The sequence below is a fragment of the Gallus gallus genome, chromosome 3 (assembly GCF_016699485.2).
Source record: "Gallus gallus isolate bGalGal1 chromosome 3, bGalGal1.mat.broiler.GRCg7b, whole genome shotgun sequence".
Classification (NCBI taxonomy): domain Eukaryota; kingdom Metazoa; phylum Chordata; class Aves; order Galliformes; family Phasianidae; genus Gallus; species Gallus gallus.
The window spans coordinates 60,498,930-60,515,309 of NC_052534.1; the positions used below are offsets into that span (position 1 = coordinate 60,498,930).

The 16,380-nt window shown below is 36.3% G+C and overlaps 1 protein-coding gene across 1 annotated transcript in view; it reads left to right on the forward strand.

The window, feature by feature from the left end:
* TRDN (triadin) overlaps positions 1-16,380 on the forward strand; it is a 208,455-nt gene that overhangs the window by 26,529 nt on the left and 165,546 nt on the right. The window contains exons 2-3 of the mRNA XM_040697502.2: positions 6,865-7,071; positions 15,178-15,219. Of these exons, the coding sequence (XP_040553436.2) occupies positions 6,865-7,071; positions 15,178-15,219 (249 nt within the window). The remainder of the gene's footprint in view (positions 1-6,864; positions 7,072-15,177; positions 15,220-16,380) is intronic.

The following is a 16,380-nucleotide window of genomic DNA, read 5'->3' on the forward strand; positions in this document are numbered from 1 at the left end:
ATTCCTTGGAGAATGAATGGGAAACATTAATAGAACCTACTTCTTAAAATTATTAGATGCTCTCTATCTATCAAAAATAAAACCAATGGAGATATAATAACAGAAAAGGAAATTAAAAGAGTATACAGAACAGTATATAATTCTGCCTTTTCTGAATTCAACTGTTCAGTTAATTTTCAAGCTCCATCCTTTCTATATTCCAGAATCTCTATTCTGTTTCTTTTGTAGTGTAGAATTAGTTGCTGCATAATCTCCAACCCCACTTTCCACATTTCATAAAGAATATTAAAGTTTTATAACTATCAGTCACCACTAAATCTGCAAATGTTCCCTCACATTCAGTCCCAGTTACAGCTTTTTAAGCCATTAGTCTGCGGAGATGCTACCTTTTGACTTTGAGAAGTTTGCTAACGTATACGTATGTGTTGAGAGGTTTTTCTTTTTGCATTTTAATTATATAAACTGTGAGAAGAGCAATATGTCAGTACCCTGTGTGATGACTTTCAAAATCTGTATATTCTGAGATTAGTTGTGAAACTCCTCTACATGTTGTTTCCTGTTAATTATTCCAGTTGTATTCTTTCATTCATACATACTTGGATGTAGTATGAAACAGAAAAAAAAGAGTTGGTTGAGTCAGCCATCTTAAGAGAGGATTTATGCTGCAGCTCTAATTTTTTTTTTTTTTTTAATATTTGTCACATTTCTGCTTATCAAATTGCAGAAGCTCCTTTAAACTCAGAATAACTATGATAGGTGCCTCAGAATAACTATGATAGGTACCCATTCCTGTGCTGAACTGAATCTCTTTACCCTACCCACAGGGTCTGTTGCCAGTAGCGGTGAGAGAGGAGCTTGCAAAGATAAACTGAATTTGCCTATTTAAGATATCTTTCATTGGTTCTATCTCCCTCTCCATCATTATTAGGAATTCTTGGCCTTGTATTACTATGTTTGTTCAATAGAAAACATGACACATATTAGTGGATCTAAGAAGGTTCTTAATCAATTGAAGGATACCAGGATTGCATTGTTCCCAAATGTATTCAGGGAGAAGGTATGAGTCTGACTCAGAGTTTCCAACTCATGCCTTTGAAAAATTGGCCAAATCATCTATATACTTATAATAAGGCAAAAGTTTCTGGACCAAAGTTAGTAGGCCACTTCAGGAATAAATACTGCTATCATTATTTTTTTGCAGGTTACTACTAACTGCAGCAGAAATTCTGCCTTTTCCTTTCCACTTGTATAAATCAAATGTGCAGAAACCACACTAGAAAAATGAAAAAAGAACTCCATAGCAATGCATACCACCTAAACAACAGGAACAGGCACTGTGGTTTGGGTGTTTTTATGTGTATGGGAAAATAGTAATTATTGTCAGAACTGCAGAGGTCTGCAGACTCAGTGAAGGTGATGTGATGGACCATAAAGAATGCATCAGATTACTGTATACACGTTGCCCAATCCTTCACCAAAGGGTTCTAATCTCTACCTCTTTTCTCACCCTGGCATCCTCCCTTCCATAGATTCAGATTGCTGCCTGCCTGATCATGGGAGTGTTGAACTGATAAGGTCACTGGGTTAAAGCCCAAGGCTCAAGCAGGAGTTTAACATACTGTGTAAATTTATACAGTCATTCTTTCTCTTTTCTACTCCCTTAATTAATATTTAAACATTCTAAGTGAAGTGGAATAAGTTGAACAGGATCCATTAATGACCTGAATCCAGAACACTCTATAGCCTATTTATTGGAGTGTTCATCTGGGAAGCAGAATAGAGAAGTCAAAATCTACTATCTCTTCCATTTAAAGCAGACTGCTCTGAGGCTTCTCACATCCCAACTGAATTGCCCTAGCAATAATGTTATTATTTAAAAAGAAACAGCATCCTTTTTCCTGGCAGCATGGATGGATAGCCCTTTGCTTTTAATACACCCAACATCCAGCATTACCCAGTCCTAAAATGACTTTTCACATTAAATATTTCACTTGATTTTTTTTTTTTTAATTCTTTTGTCAGGATGAAGGCTGTAATACAGAAGATAAGTAGGAAATAACATAAATACAGGAAATGACTATTTTATGTTTGAATGAGTCTGTATAGTATAGGGCTGTTTTTTGTTGTTGTTGTTGTTTTTTTTTTTTTTTTTTTTCTTTTTTTAGTTCTTCTTCGGGGGTACTGGGAGGCCTGCATGCTAAACTGCAAAATGAAATTCCCATTCCTTCATTTCTTGACCATAGACTCCTATGCTTATTATGCCTTAAGGAGAACACATTTCATTAACACAAAGGGTTAGCTGCCAGAACTACAAGCTCACCCTGGACTCTGAAAGTTGCACAGTGTTCTCCTCAACATTGTCACTGATTGTCAAGGTTTATTTATACCTTTGAGACCTTATGGGTCTTCAGATTGTATCCAAAGTGACAACACTGAAACCAGAGGATTAGTAAGAATCTCAGACTTTCAGCAGTTTGGAATTTAGCAAATCAATCTGTTGACGTAAATGCAGTTTTTGTGACCTGATGGGGCTGTTCTGTGTGCATGAGAAATTGGGATGTGAGTCAAAGGTGCATATCTCTGGAGTAATCCTTTTATGAAACGTGTATATAACTTTTAAAAGTTCCTAACCCCATTGAAAATCAATAACAATCAAAACCCGAAGTGCCAGGAGGCTCTCACATATGTGGCAGTGGGCTGAAATTGGATGATAGAAATTGTTCAGCTGCACCCTCCACTCTTGTAAAAGATGTTGCCACTCCTACATCTGGGACTGCTGATCTGTTCAAAAATCCCCTAGCCCATTGCAGTGTTCATCTAAGTATACTAAACTGGCTTAGATCCTGGTTGGCTATAACACAGATGGTGAAATTGGTCTTGGGAATGAAAATACTAATTATATGGGTGAGGATGTCTGGAATTTGATTTTAACCAGTCACAGTGACTCCTCTCAAGTGGGAAGGGGACACCTGATAGGCTCCAGCAGTTGGTTTCAAAGCAGCAAATATGTCTGTCTTATTGCCTCACTGTGCAGCTGAAGTCTCACTGATGTCTTGGGCAGCAGCTCTGCTCAACTGTAATACTGGATCTCCTAGAAGGAGTCCAGTGGAGGACCTCAAAGATAATTAAGGGCCTGGAACATATCCTGTAGGAGAAAAGAATGAGTAACCTGGGTCTGTTTAGCCTGGGGAGAAGACTCAGAGGGGATCTGATAAATGTTTATAAATATCTAAAGGGAGGTGGAAGGCAAATAGATGAGGCCAGGCTCTTCTTGGTGTTGTGTAGGACAAGGAGCAACGACATAAAACTTGAACATACATAAGAAATTCTGTACTAACATGCAGAAGAACTTTACAGTAAGGGTAACTGTGCACTGGAACAGGTTGCCCAAAGAGGTTGTAGAGTCTCATTCTATGGAGACATTCTAGACCTGTCTGGATGCCTACCTGTGCAATCTATTGTAGGATACCTGCTTTAGCAGAAGGTTGCATTTGATGATCTCTTGAGGTCCCTTCCAACCCCTGTGATTCTGTAATTCTGTGAATACTTTTCAGAGAAAGAGAGTAATTACAGCTAGATGGATTTCTGAATAACACTGCCCATACTTGTCCCTTCCTTCTTTACTGGTCTAATTGTGTAAATAGTAGGACTGCAGATTTGGGAAGGAGGTTAAGATCAGTAGATCTTACCATCAGAAGATGGACAACAAAGTGCACAACATTTTGGCAATGCAAATGAAAGACAAGGCAGGGAAAAGCATCAGGATTGCACCATAAGTACTGCAAAAAAGGGCAGTGGGGACGGCAATCATTTTGGTATTATTGTCTCATCTTTTCGAAGTTAAGATGATACAGTGATGTCAATTCATAGAATCATAGAATCACCAAGGTTGGAAAAGACACCTAAGATCATCCCATCCAACCATCTACCTATCACCAATATTTTCCACTAAACCATGTCCCTCAGTACAACATCTAAATTGAACATCTCCTTGAACACCTCCAGGGTTGGTGACTCCACAACCTCCCTGGGCAGCCCATTCCAGTGCCTGACCACTCTTTCAGAGAGGGTTTTTCCTAACTTCCAACCTGAATTTCTCTTGCTGTACCTTATTCCACACCTTAATTCCACACCTCATAAGATTACACAGCAGCAAACAATGTCCCTCTCAGGAGTCCTCAAATAAACTCCTCCAGAAAATACTGTGTATGTTAGTATCCAAGGACAGAGTTTCATGCATGAAACTCTAATTTCTGTTTTTAGTGTTTTAGGCTTTTCCATGCTCCTCTAAGATGTTCAGAAGTTACTGTCTCATAGGTGATGCCTGACAGCTCAGTGAGATTGTCTCTGATACACTAAAGAACCTATAACAACACTAGAGACCTCTACTAGACCCATGAATCATACAGCAAGAACCTGAGCTGGGAACATATACTGTTTAGTTTTATCTTGATTTGCAGGCAAATTTGGATGAATAGCTCTTCACTCCCACTTCAGTGATTGTAATTTTGATTATTTTGTTATATAACTATATAACTTGCTGTATTTTTAAGAAGAAATTTGACTTGGCTACATCAACAGCCAAGAGTAAATGAGAGAGAACCTTCTATCAAACTTCATCTTTGTTTCTGCAGCACTGAATAGGAAGGAATTGTTTTTACATAACAGCTTTGCTTGGAGAGCGATACTTTCAATGTTAGCTATTTGTATGTATATGTCTATATAAATACAGAGTTTTAATTATCCCTATTATTTCTGTGCAAATATGTCATTAGTATGTCTATAAAGATATGCTGTGTTACTGACCAGATTTGTCAACATGAGACAGTACCTTTCTGTTCTCTTTTATGCATCATAAACCTTGACTGATATCCCCAAGGGAAAAAAAAGTCTTAATTTGCCATTTACAACCTGTTGCATGCACAAATTCCTTACATTTTATATGCAGTAGGATAACAAAATGCTATTGATTTGGAATTAGACTTCAGTAAGCCGATCTCTACTGCTAGTTCTCACTTGGAATATTTTCCCTACTTACATGAAGTGATTGACAATTTGTGTTTGGAGAAATGGAAGCAGTGATAGTTTTAAACCATATTAAAAAAAAAAAAAGTTTATAAATTGCATTTTTGTAGGTAGGCATTATTAACAAGGAGAATCAACATTCTATAAATAAGATTAAATTTTGAGTAAGTAATAAAAACGTAATATGTCAATCTTATTCTGCTTATACAACTCTACTGTTTAGCAGAACAGCTTTCTAAGGCTTGAAGCAAGGCACTGATTACTCAGGATGCCTGTGCAGGTGCACAAGAAGTTAAAAGGTAAACATAAGGCATATACACACAAATGTCATACACTACATAACTAAAATATTTTTGGATGGCATAAATGTCTGTACATACATATATAAGGATAAAAATGTCATTTATTTCTTTAGGAATATCAATATAAGGATTCTTAAATAGAGACTACATACATCTCATGACGCCAAACATCTGAAAATCTTCAATAACCTTATAGCTTAGGTCGGATGGTATTTTCTAAATTATTATTTGCCATTTTCCATGTGAAAGGTGAAACTAAGTCTATTCATATTTGTATAGTGCAGCTCTGTCATTTCCTATACCCCTATCGTCCTAGAAAATTATTAGCTTTATAGGTTGAATTAGCTGCAAAGGGACATATTTGATATCAAGGTGAGAAATAGAGGTATGAGAAAATCAGGCATCACCTTATTCCTTGAAAGTTCAGACATCTGTGTGGACAAAGGTCCCTAAAATCACTGACATTTATTGAGAGTTGATAAAAAATGAACTCAACTATACTGGGAAGATATGTATCATATCATACAGTAGCTTAACAGTAGGTTACCAGCAGATTTGTAAACTAAGCTGGTGGAAGTACCATGCTCTACTGTTTTTAACTGTGAAGTTATGAATATTTTTACTTTTATTGTTTCATATTCTGGAAAACAAATACCAACCAAGATTGCTTAGGTTATTACTTTATTTTATGAGGAAGAATAATATGAAACATTTCAAATGTTGTCAGTTTTCATTTACCAAAATTATGATTTGTGAGGAGATAATAGTTTTTCTTAATACTCTAAGTAGATTAACTCATTGTTAACTATCCATTAAACATTTGATTTATAGCAACAGTCTACTTAGTTAATGTCTACTTAGTTAATGTTAGTATTCACCTTCCTACCTTCTTCCTTGGACCAAACCCATGCTTTTTGGAATTAAGCCTCCTTTGGCTTTGTAACTCTTTCTTCTAAAGAGATAATTTAATTATGTGAAAATGATAAGATCTAAGGTATTTAAAAATCAGGTACAGTCTTCCTCACGAAGTGTAATGATACTGTATGTTTAAATCTTTTGTGTTTCTGTTGGATAAAATGGGATATAAATGTCCTTGACAGCAGAATTCAAGCCAAACCTCAAGTGGCATAAATGCGTTAGCTCCATTACAGTTAATGGAAGTACACTTAATCACATCACCTAAGAATCTGGCCTACAGCCCATAACAAGACAGTCCTTTGGAGAGTAATAATATTTGATGTTTTCATCAATCACTCTCCTAGGTCTGTAGCTATCTGTGGCAGACTAAAAAATGTCACATCATAAACAAAACGTCCAGTCATGGCTATTTTACCATGTTCGCATCCAAATAAACTTTACTAATTGTGGCTATAGTTCAGGAAAGTCTTCTTCCAGAAAACGTAATGTTTACTTTTGCAATATTTACTTTTATTTTACATGTTCTGAGAACAGATCTATTTCATTACAACAGTCAAATTCTTGCATCTTAGGCTCCAAGTTTTACATTCTCATTCCTTTGCTTTTACTGTTTGCCTAGGACGTATGTCTACGATTACAACAATAACAGATGGTAAGAATGGATCCGTTCCATCATCCATGAGAATGGGCAAGAAATCAGTTACAGAAGACCTTGTGACAACATTCAGCTCCCCAGCAGCATGGCTTCTTGTTGTGGCTCTGATTGTTACCTGGTCAGCAGTAGCTATTGTAATGTTTGACTTGGTGGATTACAAAACCCTTGCAGGTAAAACTCAGCATCTTCTGTTTGATATCTTTTATATTAAAATTTAAAAATTTATTAAGGAGTGTGTATTATGTAAATATGAATGTCTCTCACCTTCTTAGAGTCAGCACAGTGTCTCTGCTGAGTTTATCGTTAGAGGAGATATTGTGAGAAATGTCAGAATATATTAGTTTTGCTTCATAAGTCTTTATAATTTAAACCTTTCCATTTTGCAGCCCATCCTTATCCTGGAAAATGTATATGTTGACAGTAATATGATATGTATATGAGCATGCATGCTCAGATTTCTGTTTTGCAATTTCAATATAAAAATATTTCAAAACTAATAAAATGAATTATTAATTTCCATCTTCTTAAATATATTTTCAAATCTCTCATAGTTTCCTTGAGAATTCTGACATCTGCTTACACAATTAAATCACAAAAAATATGCAAAACACGGTTTATAAACATACTAACTGTAAATTCATCTGCAAAATTCTTAAGTACAGAAAGACAGATTCTTAGCATTAGCTAAGCCACACCCATACCCTCACTTAGGCATTTTAAGACTGGTCAAACTGAATATACAGGATCAAGTTTGGGGATAGATTGGTTTTTGAGGGCAAGGCATATTTGTTTGGCACAAGGACTGTGATTCTGGTTGAGGTAAGAGAAGAAAGGAATGGTAAATAAAAATGAGCTCATCATTACTTAGTTTTTATGCCTTGTAGCTGGCAATAATGTATAACAGAAATTGAAATAAATCTGTGTTTTTGAAGAGGGCATACTGTTCAGCAAGCTAGCTCAGAAACAAAACTGGCATGAGATAAGCAGGCTGTAGTGACTGGGAAATATGTAAAGCTAAACTAGAAAAGAAATGAAGGTCCTTTTCTATTCTAAAGAAGAACACTAGCTCTAAAGTGATACCATCTATCACAATAATTAACTAGGAATAGAAATTCAGCCATTTTCTTACTTTACTGATAAATCCATAGACTTTAGTCCTACTGTATATCAATATTGACCTCAAGATTTACTGAAAAATCTTTTGAGGCAAAGAGCTTGAAAGAAACCTACTAATTCTGATTTGATGGATGACATAGAAGCTTGGAATGTAGATAAAATGTGTGGCCAATCTCATTCAATTTTTTTACTTCTCATCTGCATTTGTTTTCAGAAGGAATTCACTTGAATTTCAGTAAAATGGAAACTTCCTTTTGAGTGATCCTTCCTACACAAGCATGAGCTTTTAAAATGAGCACCAAAAAAAAAAAAAAAAAAAACCAGTGGCAAAATAGATATAAACCAAGAGAGAGAAAGCACCATATTTTGCTCATAATTTTCCGTATTAACTATCAATCAATCATATTCTTAGTATTTTTTCAGTAAGCAGTCAGGAACCAGGGTATACCTTAGACAAAACTCCTAAACTAAGCAATTCATAGACAGGCTGTCAGTTTATGCATGCTGCGTATACTACTCAGGGTAATATTAAGCAATGTGAAACTATATTTTTTCTATAGACTGAGGGAAAATTTCTAGGCAGATGGAAATCTGATGTTCATGCTGTGTTGGTTAAATGAGCTTAAATCCCAAGGGCATTGATGCAAACTGACATTTTCAAACCAGGCTGTAGAAACAAAATAATGTAAAAGTTTAATCTGCAGGAGGAGTTCGTATTTTGTAGAGATCTCTGAGAGATGATATTTCAGTACTTTCATGGGTTCAACTATTTTTCTTCCCAAATATATTTCTTTTCCTACATGATTAATTAAACCAACATTTAAATAATCTATTAATGGTGAAATTTTAAATGAAAGAACTACTATGCTCCTTCAGACCTAGATTTATCAGACTGCTTTCTGTGTTTATAGATACGTAACAGTGGCTGTATGGCTTGTATTATGCCCAGGGTTTCAGCTCCTGACTTCCTAATGAGCTGGATTTGTCCAGCTGAAACCCACTAATTCTGTGGCAACAGCTGAAGACTTCGCATAGAGCCACCTGGCTGGGAGTACCGATACTGAAATGATTTTCACCCTCTGACAGTCTGGCCTTTGCCTCCAGTGGAGCTGCGAAGGAAAATTTGGAGCATATTTTAAGTGACTCCTTAAATCTACAATCTAGGAATAGCTTCATTTTACACTGACATTTTTCCTTGAATAACACACATTTTAAAAAACTAAATCATAGAATCATAGAATCACTCAGGTTGGAAAAGACCTTAAAGATCATCAAGTCCAACCACGACCTAACCATACTACCCTAACTCTAACCACCCTCCGCTAAATCATGTCCCTGAGCACCACATCCAAATGGTTTTTAAACACATCCAGTGATGGTGACTCAACCACCTCTCCAGGGAGCCTATTCCAGTGCTTAACAACACTTTCTGTAAAGAAATGATTCCTAATACCCGATCTAAACTTACCCTGGTGCAACTTAAGGCCATTTCCCCTCGTCCTGTCACCTGTCACCAGTGAGAAGAAACCAACTCTACTCTCACTGTAAGCAGTTTTCAGATATTGGAAGAGAGCAATAAGGTCTCCCCTCAGCCTCCTTTTCCCCAGACTAAACAGCCCCAGTTCCTTCAGCCTCTCCTCGTAGGGCATATTCTCCAAGCCCTTCACAAACCTTGTTGCCCTTCTTTGCTCCAGCACCTCAATGTCCTTTCTGTATTGAGGTGCCCAAAACTGAACACAGTACTCTAGGTGAGGCCTCACCAATGCCGAGTACAGGGTCAGGATTACTTCCCTAGTCCTGCTCACCACACCATTCCTGATACAAGCCAGGACGCCATTGGCCTTCTTGGCCACCTGGGCACACTGCTGGCTCATATTCAGCCGACTGTCCATCAGTACACCAAGGTCCCTTTCCATCAGGCAGCTTCCCAGCCACTCCTCCCCAAACCTGTAGGGTTGCCTGGGGTTGTTGTGACCAAAATGCAGGACCGGACACATGGCCCTATTGAAACTCATACAGTTAACCTTGGCCCATCAATGCAGTCTATCCAAGTCCCTCTGTAGTGCCCTTCTAGCCTCGGGCAGATCAACACTCCCTTCCAGCTTGGTGTCATCTGCAAACTTACTGAGGGTGCACTCAATCCCCTCATCAAGATCATTAATAAAGATGTTAAATAGAAGCGGCCCCACTACCGAGCCCTGGGGGAACACCACTCATGACTGGGCATGAACTGGATTTAACTCCATTGACCACAACTCTTTGGGCTCGGCCATCCAGTCAGTGTTTCACCCAGCAGTGTAAATCATTACTTTCGGTACTGTAAATATTATTTTTCAAGCATGATCAAATTTAATTTATTAGTTTTTAAATGTAAATGAAAGATGCCAAATAAATTAAATGTAGCTGTGTTTTTGGTTTTTTTTGTTTGTTTGTTTTGTTTTTTCCTGAGGTAGCACTTACCTTTCTTAAGTCATAGAATCATAGCATCGTAGAATCATAGAATCACCAAGGTTGGAACTCAACTCTAGAAATTGTGCAGAGAAAAGCTGAAAGGAAAACATGGTTAGTCTATCAAAGAGGGAACTAAGAGTTGACCTAAGAGCAACAGTCTCATTCAAAGTGCAGCTGCAAAAGTAGTAGATGACAAACAGCTACCAAGATGATTTTCCTTTAGTATCAGGTGATATAACTAGGTGAAAGGGCCTGAAGTTGTGTCCCAGGAGGTTCATGTTGGAATCACTGGGAACAAAATCCTTATCATGAGGACAGAACAACACTGAGACTGCAGATTGTCCATCCTTGGAAGTCTTTGTGACTTTGTGACATGGCCATGGCTGTCTGGCTCCAGTGTTGACAGCAGTCCTTTGCTGAGAAGGATTGCACTAGATGAATTTCTGATCCATGTCTACGTGATTACATAATTCTTTAAAAACCTCTGTCTGAATTTAGTAAGATATTTAGAAAGCACATTATCAGAGATTTCATTGGACTTCACAAAGCTGGGGTGGATTTCCCCATCCTCACTTATGGGGCGTGAATCTGTGAACCACTGTAGTCAAGATTTCACTCTTTAGTGCAGTAAAAAACATACTGCACACGTTTGCAGAGCCAGCCTTCTACCAGATTTGCAGGAAGCAAGAACCTGAGCTGGGATTGCTGGGTAAAGCGTCACACACCTACATGCTGGCTCTGACTCTGACCTACTGACTCCCATGAGAGACTTCCATCATATTTGTGAGCAAGAAATGCCAATTCCATAGCAAAGTCACTATTGATGAATATTCTGCACATAACTGACTACAGAAGAAAACAGCAATTTGTAGACATAATAGACCATGCCAGGATCTGCATATCTAATGAGCATGCATAGATTTGTTCCTCCTAATACCTCTACAGAGTTGCTAGCTGTTGGCAGATAAAGGACCTACATCCCTCTAAATTATGAATTTACCCAGATAAACCCCGAGACTATGCACTATTATTCATGGAGCCAAAAAGAAAGTTCATAGAATGGACCTCAGAAGAGAAGGTTGCATTCTAAATTTGAATTTAAACATTGTTTCCTGATTTAAACAAATACCAATTTTGCTCTCATTACCTTAAAGGAAAATAATTCTAAAAATACATATAGTGTCAGTGTATGTATTTTAGCTGTTATTTTTCCTTTTAATTTATCAATATAATTGTCATGTTTCTTCTGTGATTATAGAGAACCAACCCGCAGATTTTGCTTTTTGATTACTATGGTTTCAAACTCAAAAGTAAACTATCAAGTTTGAGAATTTTGAAAATTTATGCTAATTGAGATTTATCCCACATGTAACAACATGAAAATGAAATATTTATTTTCATCCTAAAATAGATGTAATGAAAGCTTGCATTCCTATCATGTTATTTGGAAAACTGTAAACATGACTGAAATATTTCTAGTGTGGTATGAAGAAGACATGCATTACAAAAGGCTGAGATAAGACACTGTGAACCTCATGCAGTATGTAGCATGTATGAGCATGCAATAAGCAGCATACCACAATGGAAGATCTCTTATACATTCTTGGTTTTTCCAGAAAGGCTAAAAGATTCCTTTTTGTTTGATGCATGTTTTGCAACAATTTGTAATTACTTTCATCTTTAATGTTAAAAAAAAAATCATTTCATTAATTGGCTTCATAACTCATGAATGTATTTCATGCATTTCTTGTACACATAGCTCGATTATATATTTTAATTGGTACATGTAACTAAATAATTTAAGATTATTTCAGTCCCAAGTTTTGATTGCCCAGGAATCTGTATTTGCTAATGGGCGAATAAAGGGTTCAGAATTCCCCACCATCTCTGTAACCAATTATAGATAATTAACACCACCGTAATTTCAGATTCAGATTGTTCAACATTCAGAGTAAATTGATAGTGATGTTGCCAGTCACGTAAGAGCTAGACTAAATCAAACCTAATGGAAACTCAGCAAATCTACAAAGCCCCAGACTAGCCAGAAAATAATAAGCAAAAAGGCATAACACATGTGAAATGCAGGTTCCCATTTTCTTATAATTACATTCATAAATGCAAAAAGAATAGACTTTTCCTTGTAGATAATTCATTGTTGTCAACCAAAAGAGGCATTTTAGAGATCTACAGCCAAGGCAGATCTCCATGGAGGTAATGCCTATCAACGGAGGCATAGAGCTCCTGCCTCAATGAGAAGCTGCAAGTATTATACCAGTAAGATGTTCTCCTTAATGCTTTTTTTTTCCCCCTTTCTTTTAAGATAGATAATAAGAAAACAACTCGCCAAATTGTTCTGGGCTCTTGGACATCAGCTTCTGACTAACACAGTCTGAAATCACCATTTTCCTATCTTTAGTTTATGGTCACTTCTGTTTTGGAAGGCCCTGGGTATCCAGAGTGATATACATATTTTCCAGTAAAGGAAAACAAACAAACAAAAAAAATAAGAACCTAGTTTTCATTTTAATATATGTATTTCGAAGAGAAAAAGACCCAAGAAAATGGTGAACAGGACTTAAAGTAAGTTGTGCTGTGTCGATGGCACACAGATATTTTTTTTATTCCAGTCTTCTGCGTGAAAAAAATTGTAAACTGCAAAACTTGATTATGGCAAGTGGAATTCAAAAAATATGGCTATGCTACTATTTTGCTACTGGCCTATTTGTTTATTTGCCTACTATTTATTTATTTCTCTGCTTTTTTGTGATAAACATTATCAGGAACATATAACTAGGTTGCCATGAAAGTAACATCTCCTATTTATTTCCATGGAAACTACAGTAGATACAAGGAACACAATAAGACTATTTGGTAGATCAAATTCTTAGCTACAAAACACTATTTTTTCAACATGGTGACCACCATTAGCTATGCATTTTCAATAGTGATGAACAAGAGCCTGCATGATGTGCTCATAAAAATCTACACCCACAGAGGTGACACACTCACTGTCGCCCCTCTGCTGAAATGCACCACCCACTGCCTCACTGTGCTGACATCCACAGTTTGGTTTCCATCAGCATTCAGCAAGCATTGATGAAAGTCAGTGGATGACATTTTTTCTAAATGGAGGAATTCAGTGACACACCTCTGTTTCATATACACTTCCATGTCAGATGGCATTTGTTAGACTGCCTCTCTGCCACCATCAGTCACAAGACAACAAATGTAACAGAATACTGGTGAGAAGATTCAACACCTACTGTCATACCATCAACAGCCAATTCTGATGTCATGGGCCAATATAATAAAATAAGAGGCACTACTTTCGGAGCAACCCATTTTTCTTCTGGAGTTTTATCCTAATGTAGTCATTTGTTTTACTTATGTTCAATTATAGCTTCTAAAAATTGAGAGGAAAAAAAAAGAAGAGAGTACTTAGACACATATGTTCTCCAGTTTTATTAAAAAAAAATTAACTTACTTTTGTCTTTGCTTAAAGTTCCAGCAAATATGTAGAACAAATAATTTTGTCTCACAGTGCAAGGGGTGTTTAAAAGTCTCACCAAATTAAAATAATTGGTAAAAGCTTTTCCACATACCCAAAGCCCAAGAAAAATCTCCAGTGGAATACTGGTGTAGAATGTAAAATAATAAAAGTATAAAATATAATAAAATAATTGTTGACTCTTGTGGTCATCTCTGCTCAAAACAGTGCTGTAATCTTTTGAAATACAATTTTTACTGCATTTACAGGTGTCAAGTCTAAAGCATGAGTAAACAGCTTGTGCATTTCAAAGTTAATTAATTAAATTCTTCAAATTCTACAAATGTACCTAAAATCCACAAAACACTTTTTTTTCATTTCTTTCCAAAATGACTAACAGAAAAAAAAAAGGGGGGGGGTTGAGGTTTAAGATGAATTTCAAGTTAAAGAAGGGCTGCTCAGGAGACATCCTACATCCTGTGTTTCACAGTGCCATAAATATTACAGCTGAGGTAAAAAACCCCTAGCAAATGAGTTTGTACTGTAAAGAATGACAGTCTATGAAATACTGTAGTTCTATAAGTACTGCATCTCAAATGGTCTAACATATGCAAGATCATAATCTGATAGATCAAACTTCATGAGCTCACAGACTTGAAAATATATAATTTCAGAACCTCATTCAATAGACAGGAAAAGAGCTAAGAAGAGAAAGAAGACTCACATGCCTAAATGTGCTTCATGGAATATGAAATAGAAACCATACTTCTGGATTGTAATTAATTTATCTAACAATTACAAAAATGTAACTTTCTTGTTATTTGCTATGGAAGAAATCCAAATAATTAGAACCACCTATATGTATTTTGTATTCTTTTTAGCAATAGAATGCATAACTTGTGAAAATAACTGTGCCCTATTTAACAGTATTTTTACATTGCGCTGATTTGTACTATATTATCTACTCTGCCTGGAGAACTGCCCATTGGAAACTGAAGCAGCGATTTTCCTGGAAGAATCCTCTTCATAGTTGTTTATCTTTTTTAATGAACTCCAATTTCTGCTTCGTAACAGCAGCCCCCAAGATTAAATAAGTTGTCACTTCTCTCAGTAACTGCTTCATTTATTTGAGCAACAACTGAGGATGTTCATGACTGCTAATGTTGTTTCTTCCTTTTTTTTATTGGCCTTTCTTGTGTTCATCATGTTGTCATCCGCTATAGCCAGCTATTCACAACATTGCGATGATCCCTGTTTACCACCTGGTAAAGATGCTGTGCCTGCAGTGTTCTGAATATGTGTGTGCATGTGCGCTCTGCTTGCTGGAGGTAACAGTGCATGGACATGAGCAGAGTGCCCGGGCGCAGCAGGACTGCTCCTCTGCTAAACCCAGGTCTGCAAAGTTCATTACAGTAGAGTCCTCCCAACATTCACACCTTATTTGAGACAGATCTGTCAATGATCTGACCTTCCAGTCAGCAGATACTCAGCAATCAGCGATTGGAAATTATTTAACATAACTGCATTATAAATGTGAAGTTAAAATCTATATTCTCAGAGAATAGAAATTTCAGAATGAGCAAAAAATAGAGTTTCAAATTATTTTGGATGAAATGTTTGGCTGTTTAAAAAACACCACTTAATTTGGGTCTCATCCGTCAAATCTGAAGCCTTTCCCCTTATATCAAAGTCACATAAGTAACATACAAAGCTGATGCTAAACTTACATTCCTGCCCACATTTTTCCATTTGTCTATATCAAAAGTATCTGAAATTTCTTGACACTTTATGAAACATTGTGAATTTAATTGTGAAATTGGAAATTCTACTTATATTCCATGTATTCTATTATTCATATTTTACATTTTATATAAATATATTCTATTTATAACTACTTTGCTCTTTTCTGGGGTAAAATCTCTTTGTCCAGTTTCATGTGAGGTTTCCTCTATGGACCTGACCTCAATATAATTATCTAAGGCTGATAGAAAGAGATGAAATATAGTACAGAATGTAATCTTCATATTTATACTTGAGGTACATTTAGAAGGGAAATTTCTGGGAAATACTGAGGTTGAGTTATCTTTGGCATTGTTTTATTCTGCTGTAATTCACTGATAGCCACCAGAGTCTATTCAGATGACCAGACTAAAAATAGTTATCACAAATTTTAAGAAAATATAAACTTTCAATTTTAAATAATCTTATCTCTATAGCAGAATATTTTAGTAGACTAGGATATGTTTTATTATGAAGAAGTAGTATTAAGCTTTTGTATTTTATCAAACATGACAGAAATTCTGTCTTCGTCAGCTGTATCTTGTCAGTATTAATGAATTAGGTTCTATCTAATAGATCAATCTTTACACCAGATAATTACCATCATGTGTAATTTAATTGCATTCAATTCAGTGAAGTCAAAATAT